A 21,515-nucleotide genomic window follows, 5' to 3' on the forward strand; every position below is an offset into this window, starting at 1 on the left:
TCTGAGTTCCTTAAGAGCCAACACTGTTGTCAACCGCCTATTTAGCTGAGTCTGTCTGTGTGCCTGCCCTCAACGGCCAGGAGACTCTGCCCGGTGGGGAGGGCCGGGGTGTGTGCTCCTTGTCCCTGGGAGACCTGGCGGCAGCCTGGGACCAGAAGATAAGCTGACTGATCCCAGGAGCTTGGATGGACGAGAGCCTTGTTTGCCACCTGACAGTGGGTGGGGACACTTGTCAAAGGCTCTTTTTTACAGCAAACAGTTGGAAGGAGTCTCTCCCACCCCTCTGGCTCTCAGAGCCACACACGAGGGCAGGGAGTTGGGGTGGGTAAACAGGGGCGGCTGGCAACGCCCCTGCTAACTGCAGCCAACAAGTGGCAGCTCGCAGAGCGGGCCGGGCAGGCTGCGGTGACCCTGGTGGGGGCAGCCAATGAGCTCCCAGGCTGCAGTGGCACCACCGGGCAGCCTGCCTGTCTTTGGCTGGAGCAGCCGCAGGAGGGGCCTCGGGCCACCAGTCAGGGCTGCCGGGCTCTGTCTCTGGGAGGCCTGGGCAGATCTGCTGCTCCATTCACAGAAAGCCTTACCGGGGCTGCCACATTTTTAACTTTTCCAATCTTCTGGGGGAGGAGGGCGGGCTGTGGAGCCAGTGTGGGAAGGATGGCTGGGAAGGTAGTGCAACCACAGATGGAAACTTGGGAGAACTTTTCCCTCGATCTGGATCCAGGGTGGGGGAAGGGAGGTTCTGAATGTTTGCCTCACAGCAGGGCCAAGGGAATGAAGGGAGGGAGCAGGACGAGGGGGAGGCAGAGGCTGTGATCATGGCCCAGGTTGCCCACCCTGGACCGGTATCAGGAACCTCAGGGTCCTGGCCCAATTGAGCCTCTTACCCTTACCTAGAGGGGTACACTTGTGACTGAAGTGGCTGTCAACTGGGGCCGGGCCAGCGGTGGGAGTGGGGGGGGGACGGGACCCTCAGGCTTGCCACCAAAAACTCCCTGTGGTCTGGGCTGTACCGTGTCAGCAGCAACAGGTGCTTGTGCCCGCCCCCCAGCTCAGCCCCCTTGCCCAACACAGACCCACCAAGGCCAGCCAATCACGTAATAAACATATATTTATAGATATACAATTTCAGAATTCTAATTCAAGAAATACAGCTTCTCAGGGGATCCATTAGGATCTACGTTCTTATTGCACATGGCTCAGCCCATCTAGGGACATCTACCGAGACCAGGTGGTCGGGGTGGTGGGCGCAGAGCACCGGGGCCACTGTGGGCAGGGCGCTCTCACCCACATCCAGTTCTGAGCATCTCTCTGGACTGGGGTGGCTGCTTCGTCACAGGGCAAGACCTTGTAAAAACCATGTTTGACATTTCTTAACCAAGCTTCCTTTCCCAGCAAGAATCCTATGTTGGGGACTTTAAAAAAAGAGCTGAGAGAAGCTCTGGGAGGGTGGTTATCCCCTCCTGGCTGGCAGCTTGGGGTAGTAAGGCTTCGGAGGATGGCAGGCTCAGTGACACACTCACCGCCAGAGGAAAATTTGGGGAAAAAAAGGTAATTCCAAAAGGCCCAGTATAAACTGTGGGAATAAATAAAACCTCCCTCCCTTCCCCCTGGCAGCAACTGCTGTTTTGAGAAAAATTCTCATTTGACGGTGAAAGTAAGAAAATGGTTCAGGTGCATCCTTTGTCCAATGTGCAAGAGAAGGCCGGGTGGCGTCATGTCCATGGAGGGTAGAGACAGAGATGTCCATGGTCATGGACTTTTTTCAGGAGTTGGCTGCTGCCCCAGCGTCCTGGGCACCACCTGACTGAATCTTGGAGAAAAAGCCATCTAAAGTCCTTGCTCCACGACTTAGGAAAAACCAGTAGCAACAACGGGGCTGTGCCCTGGGGCACCTATAAGGCCAAACTGATTTAGGAACTAAAGGGGGCTGGTGGTCAGGCAGAACCTGGTCCCCCGCCAACCCTGCTGTTCTCTGTGGCTAGGCACCAGGCAAAGCGCCCACCTGAGCTGGCCAGAGCTTGGCGGGGGGGGGGGGGGGGGGGGGGGTGTCTCATCCCTACACACCGTCTGGGGCCTCCACTGTGACTCCATACTAACCTGGCGCCTGGCCTTAGGAGGAATTTCTCCCCCTGCAGCCTGCTCCACACCCTGCCCCCGCCCCCAGCTTAACCATAAACCTGGCAACCCTCCAAGTTTTCCACAGATTTATACTGTCATGATTGCTGCTGCCATCAAAACCAGGCTGGGGTTGAGGGGACTGTTAAAAGCTAGGATCCGACTTTCCTTATGCTGTCAGCTATGGCTAATGTCTAGCCTTTGAAGGACCAGGCTACCTTCCCCAAGCTGTTTTCTAAAACAGGGAAGAAATTAGCTGAACAACTTAACCAAATCCCTGCATAGTTTAAAAAGTAGGCTATATATATATATATATCTTTATATATGCTATTTACATATAAATAGATATATACATATACACGCATCTATAAATTACATTCTATGGAGAGTTCGCTTTCATCTTCCTCTTTCTCCTTGGCCAACACCTCTGATTGCTTCCACTGAGGTGATTGGTGGTGGCTTCAGGGAGGGGGAAGAAAGGCAGCTGGGTGCCCCTTCCCCCAGCCCTTCCCATAGACATTTGCTGCAAGTTTTACATTCTACTTTCGTTGCCATGGTTTCTGTATCCTAGGAGAGAGCCGATGTGGAGCCTGAGCCTTTGCCAGCCTTGGGAGGAAGGGAAGCAGCCCCGTGGCAGGTTTTCCTGTCTGTCCTAAGAGCTTTCTGCATTTACTGGGTGAGAGAGAGGGCAGTTGTGTGGCATTCGGCCTCCAATTCCATTTTAATTTTTTTCCTTGTTATGTCTTTCCTTAAACATACAGTCCATCACCTTGGCTCAGTGCACGTCACCAAAAATTCTCCAGGGATTTCATAGTCTGGGGAGGAGAGTGGTAACAGTTAGCTTGGCAGCATGTGCCCCGGAGTCTCTAACTCAGCCCACACTAACAGCCAGCTCCTTGGCCCTGTCCTGCCCATCTCAGCCCCGCCCCCACCGCCCCCTGAAGTCTTTTTCCCTCCCAGAGGCACTAGCCAGAAAGGCCTCAAAGTAGAGTCTGTAGCTGGATCACTGCTGAGGGAACACAGACAGAGGAGGGGGTGGGCAGGGAACCAACACAAAAAAGAACCTTCACCGGCTCTGCCCACACTCTTCTGGGCTTAGTCCAAGCTGTCCCCTTTGGCAAATGCTGGGAACAGAGCCTGCTACCCACACACAAGGGTAAAGGAGCAGGAAGCCTGCTACCAGCACCTTTCATTTTTTCCCCACCCCTTCTGTGCTGAGGGCTCTCTGCTCAGCTCTGAACTCATGACCTTCTGTTTCCTTCCTCAGACCTCAGGTGAGACGCCTGGGTGGGCCGGATGCCTGTGGCTTCCAGGCTTCCAGGTGCAGTGGCATTCAAAAGCACCTCTGATCCCACTAGACAAGGAGCAGCCTGGGGGTGTGCCCCCCCCCCCCCCCCCCCCGCCCCGCCTGCTGCCTGGCTGCCCCACCTCTGGTTCCATTTCCTCTTGCCTAGAAGGACAGAGAAGAGGAAGGGCTCTTGATCCACCAGTTCCCCCATGGTTCAGGGGACGTATGGGGCCTACTGCGGACCCAGCAATACTTGGTGGCCTTAATCCCAGGGCTCAGATTGATAGTCTGCTGTACTTGGGAACAGGCCATGGTGACTCGATGGCTGTAGACCAAGGAGGCATGAGTGGCCCTTAACAGCAGCTTTGGGCTCCCCTTCCTCTCTGGCTCTTGGGCACCCCACAGCTCCAGAGTATGGAGTCGGGTGGGGTGGAAGAGTGCTAGAGGGTTGAGACAGACTATAGTTTCCCAGTGCACGCCAGAGCGGTCCCATCTTTGCACAGTGGAGGTCAAGCTGGGGACAGGGAAACTGTGCCATGATCACCAGGCTCCCTCCCTCCCTCCTCCTTCCACTCTCCTCTGCCTCATGACCAGGGCCAGAGCTGCCAGGAGTTGCAGGGCAGAGGCGGCCCTGGCTCATACTTGGACCTCGGTGGCACGGCTGGCCCAGGACTATCCATGCAGGGAGGCCTGCACCTCTGACAGTCGGTTACAGCTTGGGGTGCCCATCTTCTGTGCTTTGTGGTACATATCTGTGTCGCCAAAGTAGCGGGCCCGATACAGCAAGCCTTCCTCTGCAAAGCAATGGAGCAGGGTTAGGCTCACCCCTAAGGTGCTACAACGCCTGCCTGGCCTGTGGGGGGAGGGGGAAGGCAGTTCTAGGCCCAGGAGCTGGGGCAGAGCTGGCTTCCCTTTAGGGTAGACCCTGGACAAGGAAATATGGTCCCCCTTGGGAGCGGACTAGAGCCTCCTTTCTATGTAGTATAGCTGAGGCCAGCCAAGGAGAGAAAATGTCATCCTGGTCAGACCTCCCCGCTCCGGGTGCCAGAGATGGATCCAGATGCCCCATCAGTGGGTGGCCAAACGTGCTCCAATCTCCCTCTATACACTCACCCACGGCAAGCAAACAACGGGCTGACTGAAGTGATCTACGGCAAGTTGGAGGCAATCTCCAGGTGGCCCCTGGCTCCCATCCCCAGGGAAACATGGGGGTGGAGTCCAGCTCTTGGCTGGGACATGGCTGGCGCAGGGCAGCGCCAGGTGCTGGGCCCACACATCACTGGGTGAGCAGGGCTTTCTCCTTCCTTGCTCCAAGCTTTGCACCCCAAATACAGACATACAGACACTCACTTTTGCTGCTTTTCCTTCCAACAGTTGTTTCGGAGATTGGCAATATAGTCGTCTTCCACATTCCGTTCAACCATTTTGAGGCTGGAGCCTGTGTACTCTTCAGAGAATGTGTCTGCTACGTAGTAGACGACGTTCAGGTGGTCAGTGACCCGTTTGTGGACGTGGCCCACCGACCTGGACAGACATACACCAGGCATGAAGTGGGCTTGGATCCCCAGGCCCTCAGGTCCTGACTGGGGTCTGCCAGAGGAGGTGCCGTAGAGGCCACAGGAGTAGCTGCTTCCTTCCCGAACTAGAGCAGGAACTCTGCACTACCCCAGGGAGGGCCTGGAGAAAAGGCAGGGTATCCCTCCAGTACGAATGGCCCAGCCTACAGCAAGGCCCTGCTCAGGCTCACTGCTTACCACATGCTAACTGTGGTCTTTGGGGAGAAGCCCCTTTCTTGGGGGGAGGGGGTGCTGCTGAGGGAAGTCTGGATCCTGGAGTGAGTCCAGGCTTCACCTCTGACAAGCTATGTGACTTGAGATCCCTGTGCCTCCTTTTCCTCACTCATTCCTAGGCCAGTCGCGTTGCTGAGGGCCTGCCTGGCTCCCCAAGAGCTCCCAGTCTAGAGTTACGAGGCTTAGGAACACAACGACAGGAAGAATTCCAAAGAATTGTACCCTTCCAGCTCTTGGATTCTTATCTTTCAGCTCCACCTGCAGGCTCTGGGAAAAACTTTAGCATGCAGACAGGAGTCAGTGCTTCAGTGAGCACAGCCCCTGCCTGCCTGCTGCTGCCTCTCAGCTCCCCATCTGCAGAGAAAAAAGCTGGCATCAGGCCATAGAGCTGCTGCCCTGGCTGATGTGGGTCCAGTGGACCGACTCTGCCCCCTGCTGGTTGAGGGGGATCCTGCCAGGCTCCGAGGCAGAGCCTGGCCACTAGGTGGGGGCAGGGGCGCGGGGAGGGAGCTGATGCCTTAAAAGGTCAGATAACTTGCCCAAGTTCACCACTGGTGGTAAGACCATATATTCATTCAACGAATGGTGTCAAGCATTTCTGAAGAGCCTGGCACTTTATGTGTATACTCATTTAGTTTTCACAAGCAGGTAGATGCTATTTCCATTTATAGATAAGGAAACCAAGGCTCAGAGAAGTTATGTAATTAGTCCAGGGTTCACAGCTGCTTAATTAGTAGAGGAGCCACTCTTACTCTTACTCTAAAGCCTCTGTTCTTGCCATGGTCTCAAGGGCCCCCAATCAGATTGCAAGAACAGAAGCTCTTAAGGCCAGTAGATAAAATGGGAGAGTGTCACAAAGCCAATGAAATCATGCAAAATTGTGTGTGCCTGCAGTGTTCCAGGGAAAAGATCTGCAGGTTTCACTGTGTTTTCTTAAGAGACTGTGATCCTAAAAAGACCAAGAATCTGGAGTTCCCATCGTGGCTCAGTGGAAATGAGTCTGACTAGTATCCATGAGGACACAGGTTTGATCCCTGGCCTTGCTCAGCGGGTTAAGGATCTGGTGTTGCCGTGAGCTGCGGTGTAGGTCACAAATGCAGACTGGATCTGGCGTTGTTGTGGCTGTGGCTCTGACTCAACCCCTAGCCTGGGAACCTCCATATGCCGTGAGTGCAGCCCTAAAAAGCCAAAAAAGTAAAAAAAAAAAAAGAAAAAAAAAGGAATCCCAACAGAGAAAGTCTATTTTCTTGATTCTGAGCAGCTTTCTATGCTAGATTTCAATGGGATGGAAGACACCTGAGGGGCCTGAGACCCCATGTCTACCCACCACCCGTCTCGCCCCAGCTACAGATACTCACGGCCTCAGGCTCAGACTATAGGGTGGACTGGAGACCATAAGCTGGCTGAGAGCTGACACGAGGATCAGGATGAGGATGGGCATCAGCTGGACAAACACCCCCAGCCCACCCTGGAGGGAAAAGCCAATGGTCACCCAAGCTGGACCTGGGAGAAAGTGCAACGCTAGCTGCAATCGCCACCAGCTCCCCCAGCACAACCGAGCTCAGGTGGCAGGAGCCAGCTGCCATGCAGACAGGTCACAGTGCCACTCTCTCCCCCTCCCTCCCACAGGTCCCCCAAATACATAAGCTCCTATACCTGCCAGCTTCCTGAGATAAAACAAAGCAGCAACTGGGGTTAAAAATGGGTGGGAGGCCGGCATATGTGTTTACTTGTGAGAGAATATTCCCCCAAATGAGCAAAAGTGTCTGCCTCCAAAAGAATGGGTGGCAGGGCTGAAGGAAGACTTCCATTACATGTACTTTTTTTGATTTTTGAACCATATGACTATATTATCAATTTAAAGATTGCCAGTTAAGGAGTTCCCGTCGTGGCTCAGTGGTAACTAATCTGACTAGAATCCACAAGGACACAAGTTTGATCCCTGGCCTTGCTCAGTGGGTTAAGGATCCGGCATTGCCGTGAGCTGTGGTGTAGGTCACAGACATGGCTCAGATCTGGCATTGCTGTGACTGTGGTGTAGGCCAACAGCTGTAGCTCTGCTTGGACCCCAGCTTGGGAACCTCCACATGCCGTGGGTGCAGACCCCCCAAAAAACAAAAAAAAAACACACAAAACTCTCTTTTATGCTAAATACACACAAAATAAGTTTAAAAAGTGAATAAATAAAAACAGGAGGCCACAATGACAGAGCAAAACGGAACCCCTCAGCCTGCCATAACTTTAAATGCTTTGCCATTGTCCACAGTATTTTAATCTTAACTGTTTTCATTTGGTCAGCCAGCTATTCTTATCTGTAGCATTCAAAATAGGTTTGAGGCATTGTCTTCTTGTACAGTTTTTTGTACACATTTTTCAAGGGTGGTGAAAAGAAGCAAGAAGACCCAGCTCTATGTTGTCATCCTTTACAATTCTCTCATTGACTTTCCATTGCTTGGAAAATGTCACTTTTGCCTTAAGAACAAATGGACCTCACAAAGGCATTAACACTGGAACCTGTCTTCAGGGAGAGGAGTTTCTGCATGACATCTGATTACAGAGGCCTCAAAACCCCTACTCCCTGTGGGGGTGATGTGGAGTGTGGCTCCCTCTGGGGTTGCTCAGAAGAATGCCAGGGGCACCAAGGGGGCTTCCAAGTGAGAACTGTGAGGGCAGTGCTGCTTCGGAACACTCAGCCAGGGATGTCACTACCCGGCCCAGGCCTCACCCACTTGGGTGGGACCGGCACCCTCCCTGTCCTCCCCCAGCACCCTCCTCACTCACGTCACCCTGGTTCTCCCTGCGGTCCTGCCTTTGATGGTATGCGTAGCGCATGCGGCCATTGCTGTAGACATGGACGTTACCTGGGGGTCAGAGGCGCTGAGTCAGGAGTGGGGCTGCTGGGAAAGGGAGAGGCTGGCATCCAGTCTCCCAACATCACTACCAGGGAGACCTGGCTGTGGGAGTGGGGGGACTTACTAGATGGGAAGCCACCTCCAAAAAACATGTTGAAGAGGTCTTCAGGGGAGATGTCGGCCTCAAAGCCACGGTGGAAGTCCCCATGCCCATGGCCCTGTCGGGCTGCCTGGCTCTTGTCATCACCGAACTGGTCATACTGCTTCCTTTTCTCTGGGTTGCTGAGTACTGCATACGCTGTGCCGATGGCTAGAAAGGAGGGAGAAAGGTCAGGTCTGAGGATGCTGGGGCTGCTAGTGGAGGCGCCTGTGGTGGTTGAGGGCTCGCTTCCTTCAGTACTCAAATAACGCTCTCGGGAGGAGTCCTTGGGGCCACTGGTAAACCTGGTCATTGGGCAAGGGTGAGTGAGTGAGTGTGTGTGTGTGTGTGTGTGTGTGTGTGCGCGCGCTGGGGGAGAGGGGGTCTTGGGGGGAGGGCGAGGGGCGGGCATGCAGAAATACCTCTAAGTGAATCTGGGTAGCCTGGGCTGGGTAGAGGATTAGTACACAGGCTCCTTACTCTCTACCCTATGACGACTCTCCAATTCTCCCTATGCCACAGGCCCTTTACAGGCATTATCTTCTTTACTCCTAACAGTGCATCTCCATTTTACCAATGAGAAAGCCGAGGCTCGGAGAGCTTAAGTGCAAGTTCACACAGGTCTCATGCTGTAGAGCCAGGAATCAAACCCAGGTGTGTCTTCAAGCCTGCTCACTGACTTTATGAAAAAACCACCAAAACGCCCCCTTCTCATTCCTCTCTCTTAAGGTGTCCAGTGGGATGGGGCAACCCTTTCTGGAATCTTGAAGTCACAGCAAGACACGAAGGCCAAACAAACAAGGGATGTGTGTTGTAAACTGGAGAGCAGGAACTGCTGGGACGCCAAGTCCCCAGGTTCTCGTCAACACTCCACTGCTGGTAGTGTGGCCTGGGAAAGCCCTCTCTTCCTAGGGTCCAGGTTCCAGCTGCTGTTCCTTGGCCCCAGTCTGCACTCCACCCCCCATTAGAGCTCCCCAGGTGAGAAGCCTGTGCCCCGAAGGCCCTCTCTGGGGTCTTGCTCCTTCTGCAGTGGCCCACTATCTCAGAGAGGAGGTCAAAGCTGCATCTGCTTCAGAACCTGCAACCCCTGAGAAGAAGGAGAATGGCCCTCCTCCTCCTGTTCCAACAGGGCCCCAAGGCCAGGGGCAGCCTCTTAGCGCCGGTCCGGGCAGGCTGCAGGCAGAGGTCAGGGCTGGGGAAACATTAACCACCAGCTACCTTGCCTCCCCACTGCCATTCTCTTTCTCCCTCTGGGGCTGGTGGACAGGCAGTGGCGGAAGGGGGGGAATACCTGCAGACTGCCCCCTGGAGACCAGCCCCACGAAGCCTGGAATGGAGCACCTGAGGTGGCCCAGGCAAGGCCCACCAGGATGGGGTCTGCTCTGCTACAGGCTTCCCACCTGGCTATGGTCACATTGCACAGCTCCCAGCCTGGGCTAGGTGGGGCTGGTCACCATGCTATTGCCCAGAGGGAAGTGAGCCTAAGATCCTAAAGGTCCCAGTGAGGACAAGGTGGTCATGAGAGAGAGGCACCTGGGGGAGATAAGGGAACATTACGTGGGCACAGAGTTTGCCATGTCTGCCTGATATGTTCAAAGAAAAGATAAACTACTAAGAGCAGCCTATGGTGTCAGCCAGAACTGAAGCACCCACCCTGGACCCAACAGACCCTGAGGCCAGAGAGACTGCACATCCCCCACACAGGCCTAGGGTGTGTATGGTGCAAGGGGGAGACAGTGGGTGTAAACAGGCCAGGATGAGTTGGCTTACAGCTGCTACCTGCTAAGGAGCCCATCAAGCTCTGACCAGAGGCTGCCCGGCACAGAAAAATCCCAGGACTTGCAAGTGCACAGGGTGAGCTGGGAGGCCTGCCTTCTTTCTGCCCCTCAATCACCATGTGACCTTGGAAAAGCCATGAGTCTTGTCTCGCCTCAGCTCCCCTCCTGTAACCCCGGAGGAATGAGGAGGAAGGGGAGGCAGGAGTGGTGCCACCTGTACTCTGACAGACTCTGCGAGGCTGACAGTGGCTACCAGGACCTTCTGCCCAGGAAGCAGCTCCTGAGCTGGTAGGACTTGGGTCCAAAGCCACTTCTTGGCAAAGCCCCTTATTCCTTCCCTCCCAAGACAGCTAAGAACACCCAAACACCAGGAAACCAGGGCCAGCTTACCTTTGAAAGCTTCGGTGGCGCCAGGCGCATGGTTCTTGTCTGGGTGGAACTTGAGGGCCAGTTTGCGGTAGGCCTTCTTCAGGTCCTCATCAGAAGCCCCTCTGCTCACCCCCAGGATCTCGTAGTAATCTTTACATTGCTTGACCCTGGGGGAGGGAGCAGAGCGTGGCGGGGAGCTCTATGCGGGCCCCAGGCTGGGAGGTGAGGCAGGTGAGAAAGAGCAGCGTGGGCACTCAGCTCTGGGCAGGCCCGGGGACCAGCAGTGTGACAGCAAGAATACATTAGGGTCTAAGAGGGGGCAGCCGCTGTCTCTGCCAGGACAGGAACCATTTCCCTGTGCTAACAGCACCCTCACTGGAGGCAACCTCAGAAGGATCGCCCATGTCCACCAACCAGGGGCCTCTGCCCAAGGGTAGGTGTGTCCCTAGCTCTGCACTCCTGGATATGTGTGTCTCAAAGGGTAACAGATTCAGCAGCTGTTTGTTCACCCCATCACGGGGCTGTGAAGAGACAACTGTTTCTCTTCCACTAATTCTTACTTCTGGGGTCTTGAAGACCCCCTGATTCTTGGCTTTTTCCAGGCTTTACCACCTCTCACAATCAGTTTCTACTGCCTACAATGCCTGGCCTTGTCTGATCAGAAAGATGTAGCTGTTGGGTTTTTTTGTTTTGCTTTTTAGAGCCGCACCCCGGCATATGGAAGTTCCCAGTCTAATCGAACTGTAGCTGCCGGCCTACACCACAACCACAGCAACGCAGGATCCAAGCCACGCCTGCGACCTGCACCACAGCTTACAGCAATGCCAGATCCTTAACCCACTGAGTGAGGCTAGGGGATCGAACCCATATCCTCATGGATTCTAGTCAGATTCTTTCCACTGCACCACAATGGGAGCTCCCTGGTCAGAAAATGTAAATTTGGCATCTGCTTTTATGGCAACTATAGTCATGCTAGGGTCGCACACCAACTGAACCCCAGGCCTGAAGCTTGCTAATGTCTTCACTAGCAGCCAGGACCGTGTGGGAATGACCTCAGTGGCTAGTGGTGGAGAGGCCCAGGGAGAAATGGGAACGAGAGGATCTTCTTCTCAGAAGCCTTGGCTGGACCGTCTCAGCCTGGTAGTGAGTCGCTCTGTGCAGGGCCTGCCCCAGCCTTGGAAGGAGAACCATCTGTCTCCACTCCAGCCTGTACAGGCTCTGGTTTGAAAAGGTCTTTGTTGGGGGCAGGGCCGTGGGTTGAGGGGAATATCTGGAGGGGGAGACCAGGCCTCATCTGCGACCAACAGAGCTGTGTAAAGAGGCCAGGGCCTGCTGGCAGCAGCAGAGGAAGCCAGCAGTGTCAGCGTTTTGCAGCCTCTGCTGTGGGCTGTCTTGGCGGGAAGGGACAGTGGAGCCCTGATGCCCACACTATATTCCGGGGCCTGGGGAGCCTGACCACTTGGACCTCCTCCAGCCTCATGACCCTCCCTGGGTGAGGTGGATAAGTGGCTGCAGAATGCCTTCCTAGATCTGAACACGTCCCAGCACCACCAGGCTCCAGCCCCTGCCCACCCGGCCGGCCCGGCCCTCCACCTTTTCACGGCTGCTACTTGTTCTGCAGTGTAGCCTTTGGTGCTCTCTCCTCCTCCGGCTTCACCGTTGGCCGAGGGAGAGCTGGCCCCGCCTGCTTTCCTATGGGTTGCATGGGTTGCTTCTGTGGATTGGGGTTGGTCACCGGCAGATTGTGGTTTCTGGTTGAGAGACTCGATCAGGGCTGTGCAAAACAAGGAAACCATTCAGGGCTCCTGTTCCAGCAAGGCCATGTGCAACAGCTGAGGAACTGCCTGGCCCTGGGATCCCAGGACCTCTGCATCCCACCCACTGTTTTTCCTGACAAAGCCATGAGCTCCTTCCCTGAAGGCCTATGGGGGGCTGGTGGGACAGTCACCTGCTCTCTTAGGATCCACAGTTCTTAACATGTAGGTAATTTTTTTTTTCTTTTTTGGCCACACCCATGGTGGTGGCATATGGATGTTCCCCAGGTCAGGGATCAAATCCATCTGAGTGGCCTCAGAGATAATGCTGGATCCTTAACCCACTGTGCCACAGCGGGAACTCCTTATTGGTCATTTAAACTCAGAATAAAAATAAACTATTAACCCTTTAGGCTTTTTAAATTCCAAAGTAGTGTGTTTATCAGCCACCCTCTGTTAAGTGCCAAGATGTGCGAGTGCTCTGTAAGGGGGGAGGGGGGTCCCACATAGCAGGACCATGAGTCAGTTAGCATTGGTCGGAAGGCCTTTGTTTAGCTGTGGAGAGACGTAGGGCAGGGATTCTGCCCCAGAGGCACTGGGGTGGTCGGAGACTCAGAATAAATGTCTACTGTGCTCCCTGTTTATTGTTGTTTACCTTTCTCAAAGGGCTGGCCCTGCCAAATGTCCTATTTCAATGTTCAGTCTATACAGGGTCACAGTCATTCAAATCCAAGCCCCTGGTGCCTGTTGACTCAATGTGGAAAGGCCCATTTCTCTGGCAGGATTCCCCTGTGCCCACTTATTACAGGCACAATACCAGTTCCGAGACGCCCAGTCCTGTCAGGGCTCCCGCACCCTGGCAAACCACACATCTGGACCACTATAGGGACCAAAGACACCTCTGTGCCGAGGAAGGACAGCAGCACAGCCTGGATGGTGCCCAGCTTCCTTCAAATGTGCCAGGTGGTTGCTGGGCTCCAGGGCACTGTGCTGGGTGTATGTGTTGGTCTCATCCATAAGGTCTGGAGCTGGGCTCACCAGGAGCAGCGCACTGGGGCTCAAGTGGACCACTGTGTCCAGAGCCACCGCTGCCCTAGTTTGCAGTAAATCTGGCAGCAGGAGCCCCTTCCATCACAGTTGTTCCAAGAATAGAAGAGAAGTTCATTCACAAAGACCGAAGTTTCAAATCTCCGCTTGGCCACTTCCTAACACTTTCATCCTGGATGGTCTGTGAAATTCCTCTGAACCTCGGTTTCCTCACAGTGGGGGATGAGGATGAAATGAGATGTGTTTAAGCCCCTGGCACAGAGGCTGATAGAAAGTAAAAGTCTGAAATGAGGAGCTGCTAATACTGTGACCTGGGCTGATGAACCAGCTGGCCAGGGAGGTGTGAGGACCCAAGGTGGAGGGCTCCAAGTCTTAGGAAGGCAAAATCTCAGCACCTAGCAGGCTCTGGACGTAGTTGTAGCCATGACATTTCAGACTGTCTCCAACCTCAGTTCTGTGCCAGGCACCAAGGAAATGGCAAAGGAAGAACTAACAGATGAAGTGATGCTAATCAAGATGGGACTGAGGGAGGAGCTGCTTGCTGCTTTCCTAGAAAGGCGCTTTAAAGAAGTTCTTATTTGGCATTCTCCCAACCAGGAGATGGGATGGTCTCTCTCTAGTACCTTTCAGGGCAGGTTCTGGAAGCTTTTTGGACAGTTACATGGAATCAGCCCTTTTAATTTCCCTACACTACAGAGAGTCAGAAGGGGAACGGATGTGCTCTGGGTCACATAGAAGGTTTCTGTTTGAGCTGGCAATTCAAGATTTCTTTCTTTCTTCCTTTTTTTTTTTTTTTTTTTTTTGCTTTTCAGGGCCACACCTGCGACACATGGAGGTTCCCAGGCCAGGGCCTAATTGGAGCTACAGCTGCACACCACAGCCCCAGCAACACAGGATCTGAGCCTCGTCTGTGACCTATACCAGAGCTCACAGCAACGCCATATCTTTAACCCAATGACCGACGCCAGGGATCAAACCAACCCACAACCTCATGGTTCCCAGTCGGATTTGTTTCCACTGTGCCATGACAGGAACTCCTAAGATTTCTTTTTTTAATTTTTTTTTTTTCTCCACACCTGTGGCATGCAGAAGTTCCCAGGCCAAGGATCAAACCCACACCACAGTACAACCTGAGCCCCTACAGTGACAACACTGGATCCTTAACCTGCTGAGCCACCAGGGAACTCCGGCAATTAGATTTCTGGCTGCTGACAATTAAGTCTCTTTTGTGTCCAGGACACCCTCTCTGTCAGGCCCATGGGATGTGACTGCTTCATTGTAACTCACTGTTACATCCCTCATGGCGCAGTGGCAGATATGAAGGCTGGAGGGTCAGACTGCCCAGGTTCAAGTGTGGCTCTGCCACTTGCTAGCAGCCACATCAGACAACTTACTTTCTCCATACAAAACTGTATCTCCTTCAAGAGAGTTGAAAGAGTAAATGAGTGAATGCCTACAAAGGACTGAGTAAATATTGTCTTCTGTTACTGTTACTTTACCTCCAGGCTCCCGAGGTACCTGCAGTGCTTAAAGTCAGTCCAGGAAAGGGAGGGGGGGAGTAGGGAAGAAGCCTGAGAGTGGGGCCAGACAATCTGGTTCCTTTGTTTACTAGCCATGTGGTCTTGTCGGGTTACCTAATTCCTCAATGAAGACATGATCCCTGCCCTGACATAGTGGTTCTGGGGGTAAATAAGATTCAGCAAATTAAGATAAATGGAAGGCCTGAGCACACAGTGGGGCTCGGAAAGGTTGACTAATTTGAATGGATAGTGCCAGTATGGGAATACCTCTCTCACCTCCTAGATTCTTTTTTGGTTTTTTTTTTTTTTTTGGTCTTTTTAGGGCTGCACTCGCAGCATATGGAAGTTCCCAGGCTAGCTGTCAAATTGGAGCTACAGCTGCCGGCCTACGCCACAGCCACAGCAACACAGGATTCAAGCCAAGTCTGCAGCCCACAGCACAACTCGCAGCAATGCTGGATCCTTAACCCACTGAGCAGGGCCAGGGACTCACATGGATACTAACCGGGTTTGTTACCACTGAGCCACAAGGGGAACTCCCACAGATTCTGAATGCCAAACTCTCTTGGTTAGCAACCTTCCCTTCTCCTGTGTGCTGCCTTTTCCGACTTAGCCTGGACCTCAGAGCCACCCACTTCACAGAACTTTGGGCAGCCTTTGGCAGGAACCTGGAGTTTGAAACAGCCTGAAATGTCACTCACAGATGCTCCTCAGTCCAAAGCCTGCTGAGTGCTGAGACTTTACTTTTTGAAGCCCTGGAGCTCCTCAGCCCCCCCACCTTGGTCCCCTCACCTCCCTGGCCAGCCTGTTCCCATGGATAGCCAGTTCATCAGCCCAGATCATGTATCAACAGCTACTCACTCTGAACTCTGTGTCTGTCTCTTGCCAGATGCTTCCACAGAACCTGAGGCAGCCAAGCTGACCTGTTTTTTTTTTTGTTGTTGTTGTTCCTGGGCCAGGGATCGAGCCCAAGCCACAGCAGTGACAACACCAAATCCTTAACCACTAGGCCACCAACCCCCTCTTTGTACGCTGGAGAAACCAAAGCCTGCAGATCCTTTCATCAGCCCCCCCCCCCCCCCCCCCCCCGGAAAATTCAGCCCCACCCACCACTGTCACCAGGCGTGAAGGGAAGCCAATGGCTAGGCTGCAGGAGCTAGCTAGGAACCCTCAGAAGGGACTGACTGGCTCCATTAACCCTGCCCTGTGACTTCCCAGCTCAGGGCCCCGCTCCTGCTCCAGCCCTGGTGCCTCCCCAACCTACCTTTTGTAGCAGAGTTTCAGGTCCCCTCACGTCCTCTCACTGTGAGGTCCCTCAGCCCTTCAAGGCTTCTCAGCGCCCCCTCTTACCCCTAACTCTCCTGTGTCCTTCTACTTCTCTAAGACCAATCCTCCACCCGTGCTCCATTCTTCCCCCTTCACTCTGCAACTTGTCCTTTTCCCGTGGCCTCCACAGCAACTGACAGAGCTGTTCACCACCTCCCTGACCCACAGCTCCATGGCCACCTGTCTGCTGCCCTCTCCTAGCACTGCTTCTTCCTGCTGCTGCTTCCTCTGTCTCTGCCCACTGGCTACGGGCAGAGGCAGCCTATGGTTGTGCCTGTAGCAACCTCTGCTACACGTTTCACACTTTGCCACAGTGACCTTCAGCCAGGTCATAACTCCAGTGAGCTCCATCCAACTGGTGAAGCAGACTTTAGGCTGGAACCTGGAGCGCTGTCCTGAGCTCCACGCTACAGATTCCTTAGAACATTCCCCTATACCGTGCATACTGCCCACCACTTCCTACCCATGTTTTTAAAAATTTTTAAATGATTTTTATTTTTGGAGTTCCCATCCTGGCTTAGCAGTTAACAAACCTGACTAGCATTCAGGAGGCTGCAGGTTCAATCTCTGGCCTTGCTCAGTGGATTAAGGATCTGGCGTTGCCGTGAGCTGTGGTGTAGGTCACAGGTGTGGCTTGGATCCTGCATTGCTGTGGCTGTTTCTGTGGCGTAGGCCGGTGGCTACTGCTCCGATTTGACACCTGGGAATCTCCATATGTCGCAGGTAAGGTCCTAAAAAGACCAAAAAAAAAAAAAATTTTTTTTTAATTCTTTCCATTATAGCTGGTTTAGTGTTCTGTCAATTTTCTACTGTACAACAAAGTGACCCAGTCACACATACATATATACACTCTTTTTCTCACATTATCCTCTACCATGCTCCATCATAAGTAACCAGATACAGTTCCCAGTGCTATAAAGCAGGATCTCATTGCTTATCCATTCCAAAGGCAATAGTTTGCATCTATCAACCCCAGACTCCCGGTCCATTCCACTCCCTCCCCCTCCCTCTCGGCAACCACAAGTCTGTGCTCCAAGTCCCTGAGTCTCTTTTCTGTGGAAATATTTATTTGTGCCGTATATCAGATTCCAGATATAAGTGATTTCATATTTCTACCCATGTTCTTTAGCCTTGGTTTCTTCCTGGTCACACAGGCTTGGATTCTGAATCCCCATTTCTCCTCAGCATCCTTCTCTCACAGAAGGCTTGGTACCTCCCTTCCAAGGACTTTACCCTGATCCATGTTGCCTTATTTCAGGCCTTTATAACTCCTAACCTACTCAATGTAATTGTCTCTCAACTGGTTTCTGCCTTGAGTCGCTCTTCCCACTCATTAACCCTTTATGGTGTTCTTTTAAGAAGTACCCTTGGAATTCCCATCATGGCACAGCGGAAACGAATCTGACTAGGAACCATGAGGTTGCGGATTCGATCCCTGGCCTCGCTCAGTGGGTTAAGGCTCTGGTGTTGCCATGAGCTGTGGTGTACGTTGTAAATGCAGCTCGGATCCCTCATTGCTGTGGCTCTGGCGTAGGCTGGTGGCTATAGCTCCGATTGACCCGTAGCCTGGAAACATCCATGTGCCTCGGGTGCAGCCCTACAAAAATAAAAGCACCCTTATCTTCCTCCTACTATAAAATATTTCAATAGCTGTTTTTTTGTTGTTGTTTTTTTTGTTTTGCTTTTCAGGGCTGCACCCAAGGCATATGGAGGTTCCCAGGCTAGGGGTTGATTTGGAGCTGCAACCCCTGGTCTACGCCACAGCCATAGCAATGCCAGATCCAAACCAAGTTTGCAACTTGCATAACAGCTCACAGCAACACCACTGACAAAGGCCAAGGATCAAACCCGCAACCTCATGGTTACTAGTCAGATTTGTTTCCACTGAGCCAGAATGGGAACTCCTCAATAGTGTTTGTTTTTTGTTCCTTGTTTTTTTTTTTTTAAACTAACTACAGAATAATGTGAAAGTAAATATCCTGGCCTGGCAGGAAAGGATTTCCAAAATCTTTTCCCATTCTATTTTCCAACCAAAATACTCGCTATACTCACCTCCACAGTCTCCAAATATTCCTACACCCGATCCCTTCCCCTACACCTCTTAGAACCTCCAGCCCTCAAGTCTTTGTCCTCGAGGCCTGTTTCAAGTCTCCTACCTTCCTCCAAAGTGTAGTTCAAATGCAGCCTCCTGTCCTATTCCCTGAAGCCTCTCCTCACTGTGATCTACCACTATTATTATTATTTTCTCCTTTGGACACCCCACAGCATGTGGAGTTCCCAGGCCAGGGATAAGGTTTGAGCCACAGTTGTGATCTATGCCACAGTTGTAGCAACCCTGGATCCTTAACCCGCTGTGCTGGGCCGGGGATTGAACCTGTGTCCCAGCACTCCAGAGATGCTGACAATCCGTTGAGCCATAGCGGGAACTCAAGCTCTACCATTATTTTAATGTCATGTTACTGTTTATAATTTATCCTCCATGCCTCCTACCCCTAGTACTCAACTCCACCTCACCAGACTGACTTCATGGAGGGCGGGGACTGCATTTTTTTTTTATTTCCATCTTCAAGTCCTCAGCATCTAACACTGTGCTTCATTTTTATTTAATCCTAGTTCTTGTTTTACGGTTTGCAATATTATTTTTTCTTAACTCTGTCTTCTTCACTAACTCATAAGCTCCTTAAGGTGAACGATCACGTCTTACCAATCCTGCTACATACAACCACTTAGCACTGAGCGGAGACTTTGCAAACAAAGCAAAACAATTGAGTCTGATACATTAAATGACATCTGGAATGATCTCAAACTTCAAACATCAAGTGGAGACAACTACCTGGTATTTTTTAACCTACGTTTCCTCATCTCAAGCTCAAATTACCCCCCCATGTTCTTGCCAGCTCAGAGCAGGGCTATAGACGGCATATGGTGAAGTTCACACAGAAGCATGAGGCATACGCTCTTTCCAGAATAACACAACTATGACAAACGTGCAGCAGGTCACTCTTCTGCCTGAACAAATTCAAGTACTTATGCCCCAGGAAGGACACTCATCCAAGCACCTGAATTGGGCCAGGAGGCCTACTGACAGAAAAGCTCCACGGACCATGTCATTACCATCCTTTTTTGGCTGCCTTGTTTCTGAACCCCCAGAGGTATCAGAGTCAGACAGAACTCTGAGAACTGGACCCCCAAACTTAAATGGAGGGCTCCCCGCTTACATTGTGTGATTTCGTAGAAAAGCTCCTCGAGCAGGTTACCTCAGGAGTCCCAGAAAATATACTGAAACTTTCTCTAAGACAAATAGGTCAAAGATCATCCTGCAGAATCAGGAGAGAGGAAAATTCAGGCATTTCAGGCTGCCTCTCTTCTGCCAGCATTCCCTTTTCTCAATTTCATAATGTGGGCAGAGAAGGTGAGAAGGCTGACTTCTGCTTTTCAGTTTCATTTCATTCCTTTATTAAACATGTATAGAGTCAGGGAACTTTCCAACTTCTAACTGTGTAAACTTGGGCAAGTCCCTGGCCTCTGAGGTGTTTCCTCACCTCTAAAACAAAGATAATGATCTTTGCTCTGCCTCCCTGATAGGACAGGCTGAAGAGAGAAAATGAATTCAGAAGAGCTCTCTAATCTGAAAAGCCCTATGGTTAAGATTGTTATTCACATTATCTGAGCCAATCCTCTAATATTCCGGATGAGGAAACCCAAGCTCAGAAAGATCACATGGTGGCAGTCAGAACAAGAACCCAGGTCTTTTGACTCTGAGTACCTACTATAGGCCAGTTTACTAAGTGGTAACTGCAGGCCCAAACCCTGTATCTTTAATGGACTCTTTTTTCTCTCCAGCATGTATGAAGAAAAACTCCAATTAAGACTTAGGTTAAAGAAAAAGGGGGAGGGAGGGTTCCTGGGTAAAGTGAGAAGATGAGTAGTACAGACCACCTCACTATTCCCTCTCTAGTTCGGAAACCTCAGTCCAGGGCCACTTAACAGCCCGGAAACCTCAGCAGGCACATGACTGGCCACTGATGGACTCTTGGGGACAAGGGTGGGAGAGGGTGGCTGAGGACAGTGCTCCAAATCTTGCAGGTGGGAGAAGAGGCTCCAGGAGGGAGTGAGGGGCACAGTGTTGAAACCGTGTACCAGACCTTAAATCTTTGTGTTCTGAAGTAAAAGGCCTTTCCTTTAGCCTCACCTCAGTCTCCAAAGGCTGACTCAATACGTAATGATTAGGAAATATTGTTACAGCCAAAAACTAGTTAAAACAGTCCATTATGCGATGTTCTGCTGTGGCCCACTAACGTATTACTAATATTTACTTTCTAGTTAGAGTTATATTGCATCTAGTGTTTTCTTTTGTAATTGAAGCACTCCCTAACACCCTTTCCCTGTAAGCAATCTTCATTCCAGAGGGAAGGGCAAGGAACGATAACTCTGAGGACAACTAGAAATCATCACCGGACCCACTGACACCAGCCTTGACAACTCTGAAATGACCTATGGATGAAGACTAATATGGACACCTTAATCAATAACCCTGACTTCTGGGCTAAACCCATAAAATCCCTTGCCATCCCCTCTCAGGTCAGGAGATAGTTCTGAGGCATTAGCCTGCTGTGTCCTCCTTTGCCTGGCAAAGCAATAAAGCTGTTCTTTCTCTTCCTCAAAACTCTGTCTCCTGTCTCCAAGACTTAACTGGTGCAGGTGTACAGAGGCCGCATTTTCAGCCACAGTCACAGGGCAGACTGTGTGGAATGGGAAGAAGGTAGGCTCTCGTTTGGGGAGGGTGATCCCTGGCCCTCCCCGGGTGAGAAAATATGGAGACGCTTTTTCAGGCCGATCGAAGGTCGGAAGTCCTCTTTCCCTCTCGAGAACCTATTCTCTCCGTCAGAGGAGTTGTTTATTTTCCTAAACTATAATATTTCCCAGACCGGCAACTGGCTCCCAGCCACCGAATGGCCCCTTGGGAAAAGTAGTTCAATTTCGCTTCCAGATAAGTTCCTTTCGTCCCACCTGCCAGCGCCTCTCATTCTTGGGAACTCCAAATCTCAGAGGGGTCCGCAAGCCCCAGGAAAGCTGACGTCGCTGTGGCCCCTCTCATTAGGTATCCAGCATCCCAGAGAAGTGGGAGAGCCGAACACTACACCTCCCGGCGGCCACCGCGCGTCTCAGTACGCAGGCGTAGCCGCGCCTCGCCACCCCTCCCCCTCCTCCAACTGATCCCGTCGGTCCGTTCCCATATTCCCCCCATCAGTTCTAATGTCCCCTCTGTGTCTCCGGCACCTCACACTCACCGCGAACTCGCGGGGTCGGGTACAGCCGCTGCGCCTTCTCCAGGAAGCGGAGCGCCCTGTCATGCTGGTTGCTCTGGATGGCCTTGAGGGCGATGCTAATACAGCGCTCGGCTTCATCCTTGTTAGATTCCATGGCGGAACCAGAGCGCGGAACCAGGGAGGGGGAGGCCGGGGAGCGAAAGGCTGAGCCAGCGGCTGGCGCGTCTCGGGGCAGGCTGTCGCAGGATGGTGACGTAACCCTCTGCC

The 21,515-nt window shown here is 52.3% G+C and overlaps 1 protein-coding gene across 4 annotated transcripts; it reads right to left on the minus strand.

Moving 5' to 3' along the window:
• Positions 1-1,090: 1,090 nt before the first annotated feature.
• DNAJB12 (DnaJ heat shock protein family (Hsp40) member B12) lies at positions 1,091-21,508 on the minus strand. 4 transcript variants are annotated; one of them, XM_047760187.1, is made up of 9 exons: positions 21,270-21,507; positions 11,925-12,105; positions 10,353-10,498; positions 8,170-8,355; positions 7,975-8,054; positions 6,552-6,661; positions 4,755-4,927; positions 4,100-4,197; positions 1,091-2,930 (listed from the first exon to the last, which is right to left on the minus strand). In XM_047760187.1, exons 1-9 carry the CDS (start codon positions 21,400-21,402, stop codon positions 2,901-2,903), a joined length of 1,137 nt encoding a protein of 378 aa, XP_047616143.1. In that variant the 5' UTR covers positions 21,403-21,507; the 3' UTR covers positions 1,091-2,900. The 4 variants fall into 4 exon arrangements, with proteins under 4 accessions (XP_047616143.1, XP_047616145.1, XP_047616144.1 ...); XM_047760189.1 differs by having other exon boundaries at positions 4,052-4,197; XM_047760188.1 differs by having other exon boundaries at positions 4,046-4,197.
• Between the last annotated feature and the right edge of the window lie 7 nt (positions 21,509-21,515).

The sequence above is a fragment of the Phacochoerus africanus genome, chromosome 15 (genome assembly GCF_016906955.1).
Source record: "Phacochoerus africanus isolate WHEZ1 chromosome 15, ROS_Pafr_v1, whole genome shotgun sequence".
NCBI lineage: Eukaryota > Metazoa > Chordata > Mammalia > Artiodactyla > Suidae > Phacochoerus > Phacochoerus africanus.

Coding starts and splice junctions, on each gene's coding strand:
- DNAJB12 (XM_047760187.1), bottom strand. CDS start 21,402: ATGGAATCTAACAAGGATGAAGCCGAGCGCTGTATTAGCATCGCCCTC. Junction 8,356..10,352: donor CGCCACCGAAGCTTTCAAAG/GTAAGCTGGCCC, acceptor CCTCCTTTCTAG/CCATCGGCACAGCGTATGCA. Junction 8,055..8,169: donor TGGAGGTGGCTTCCCATCTA/GTAAGTCCCCCC, acceptor TCTGACCCCCAG/GTAACGTCCATGTCTACAGC.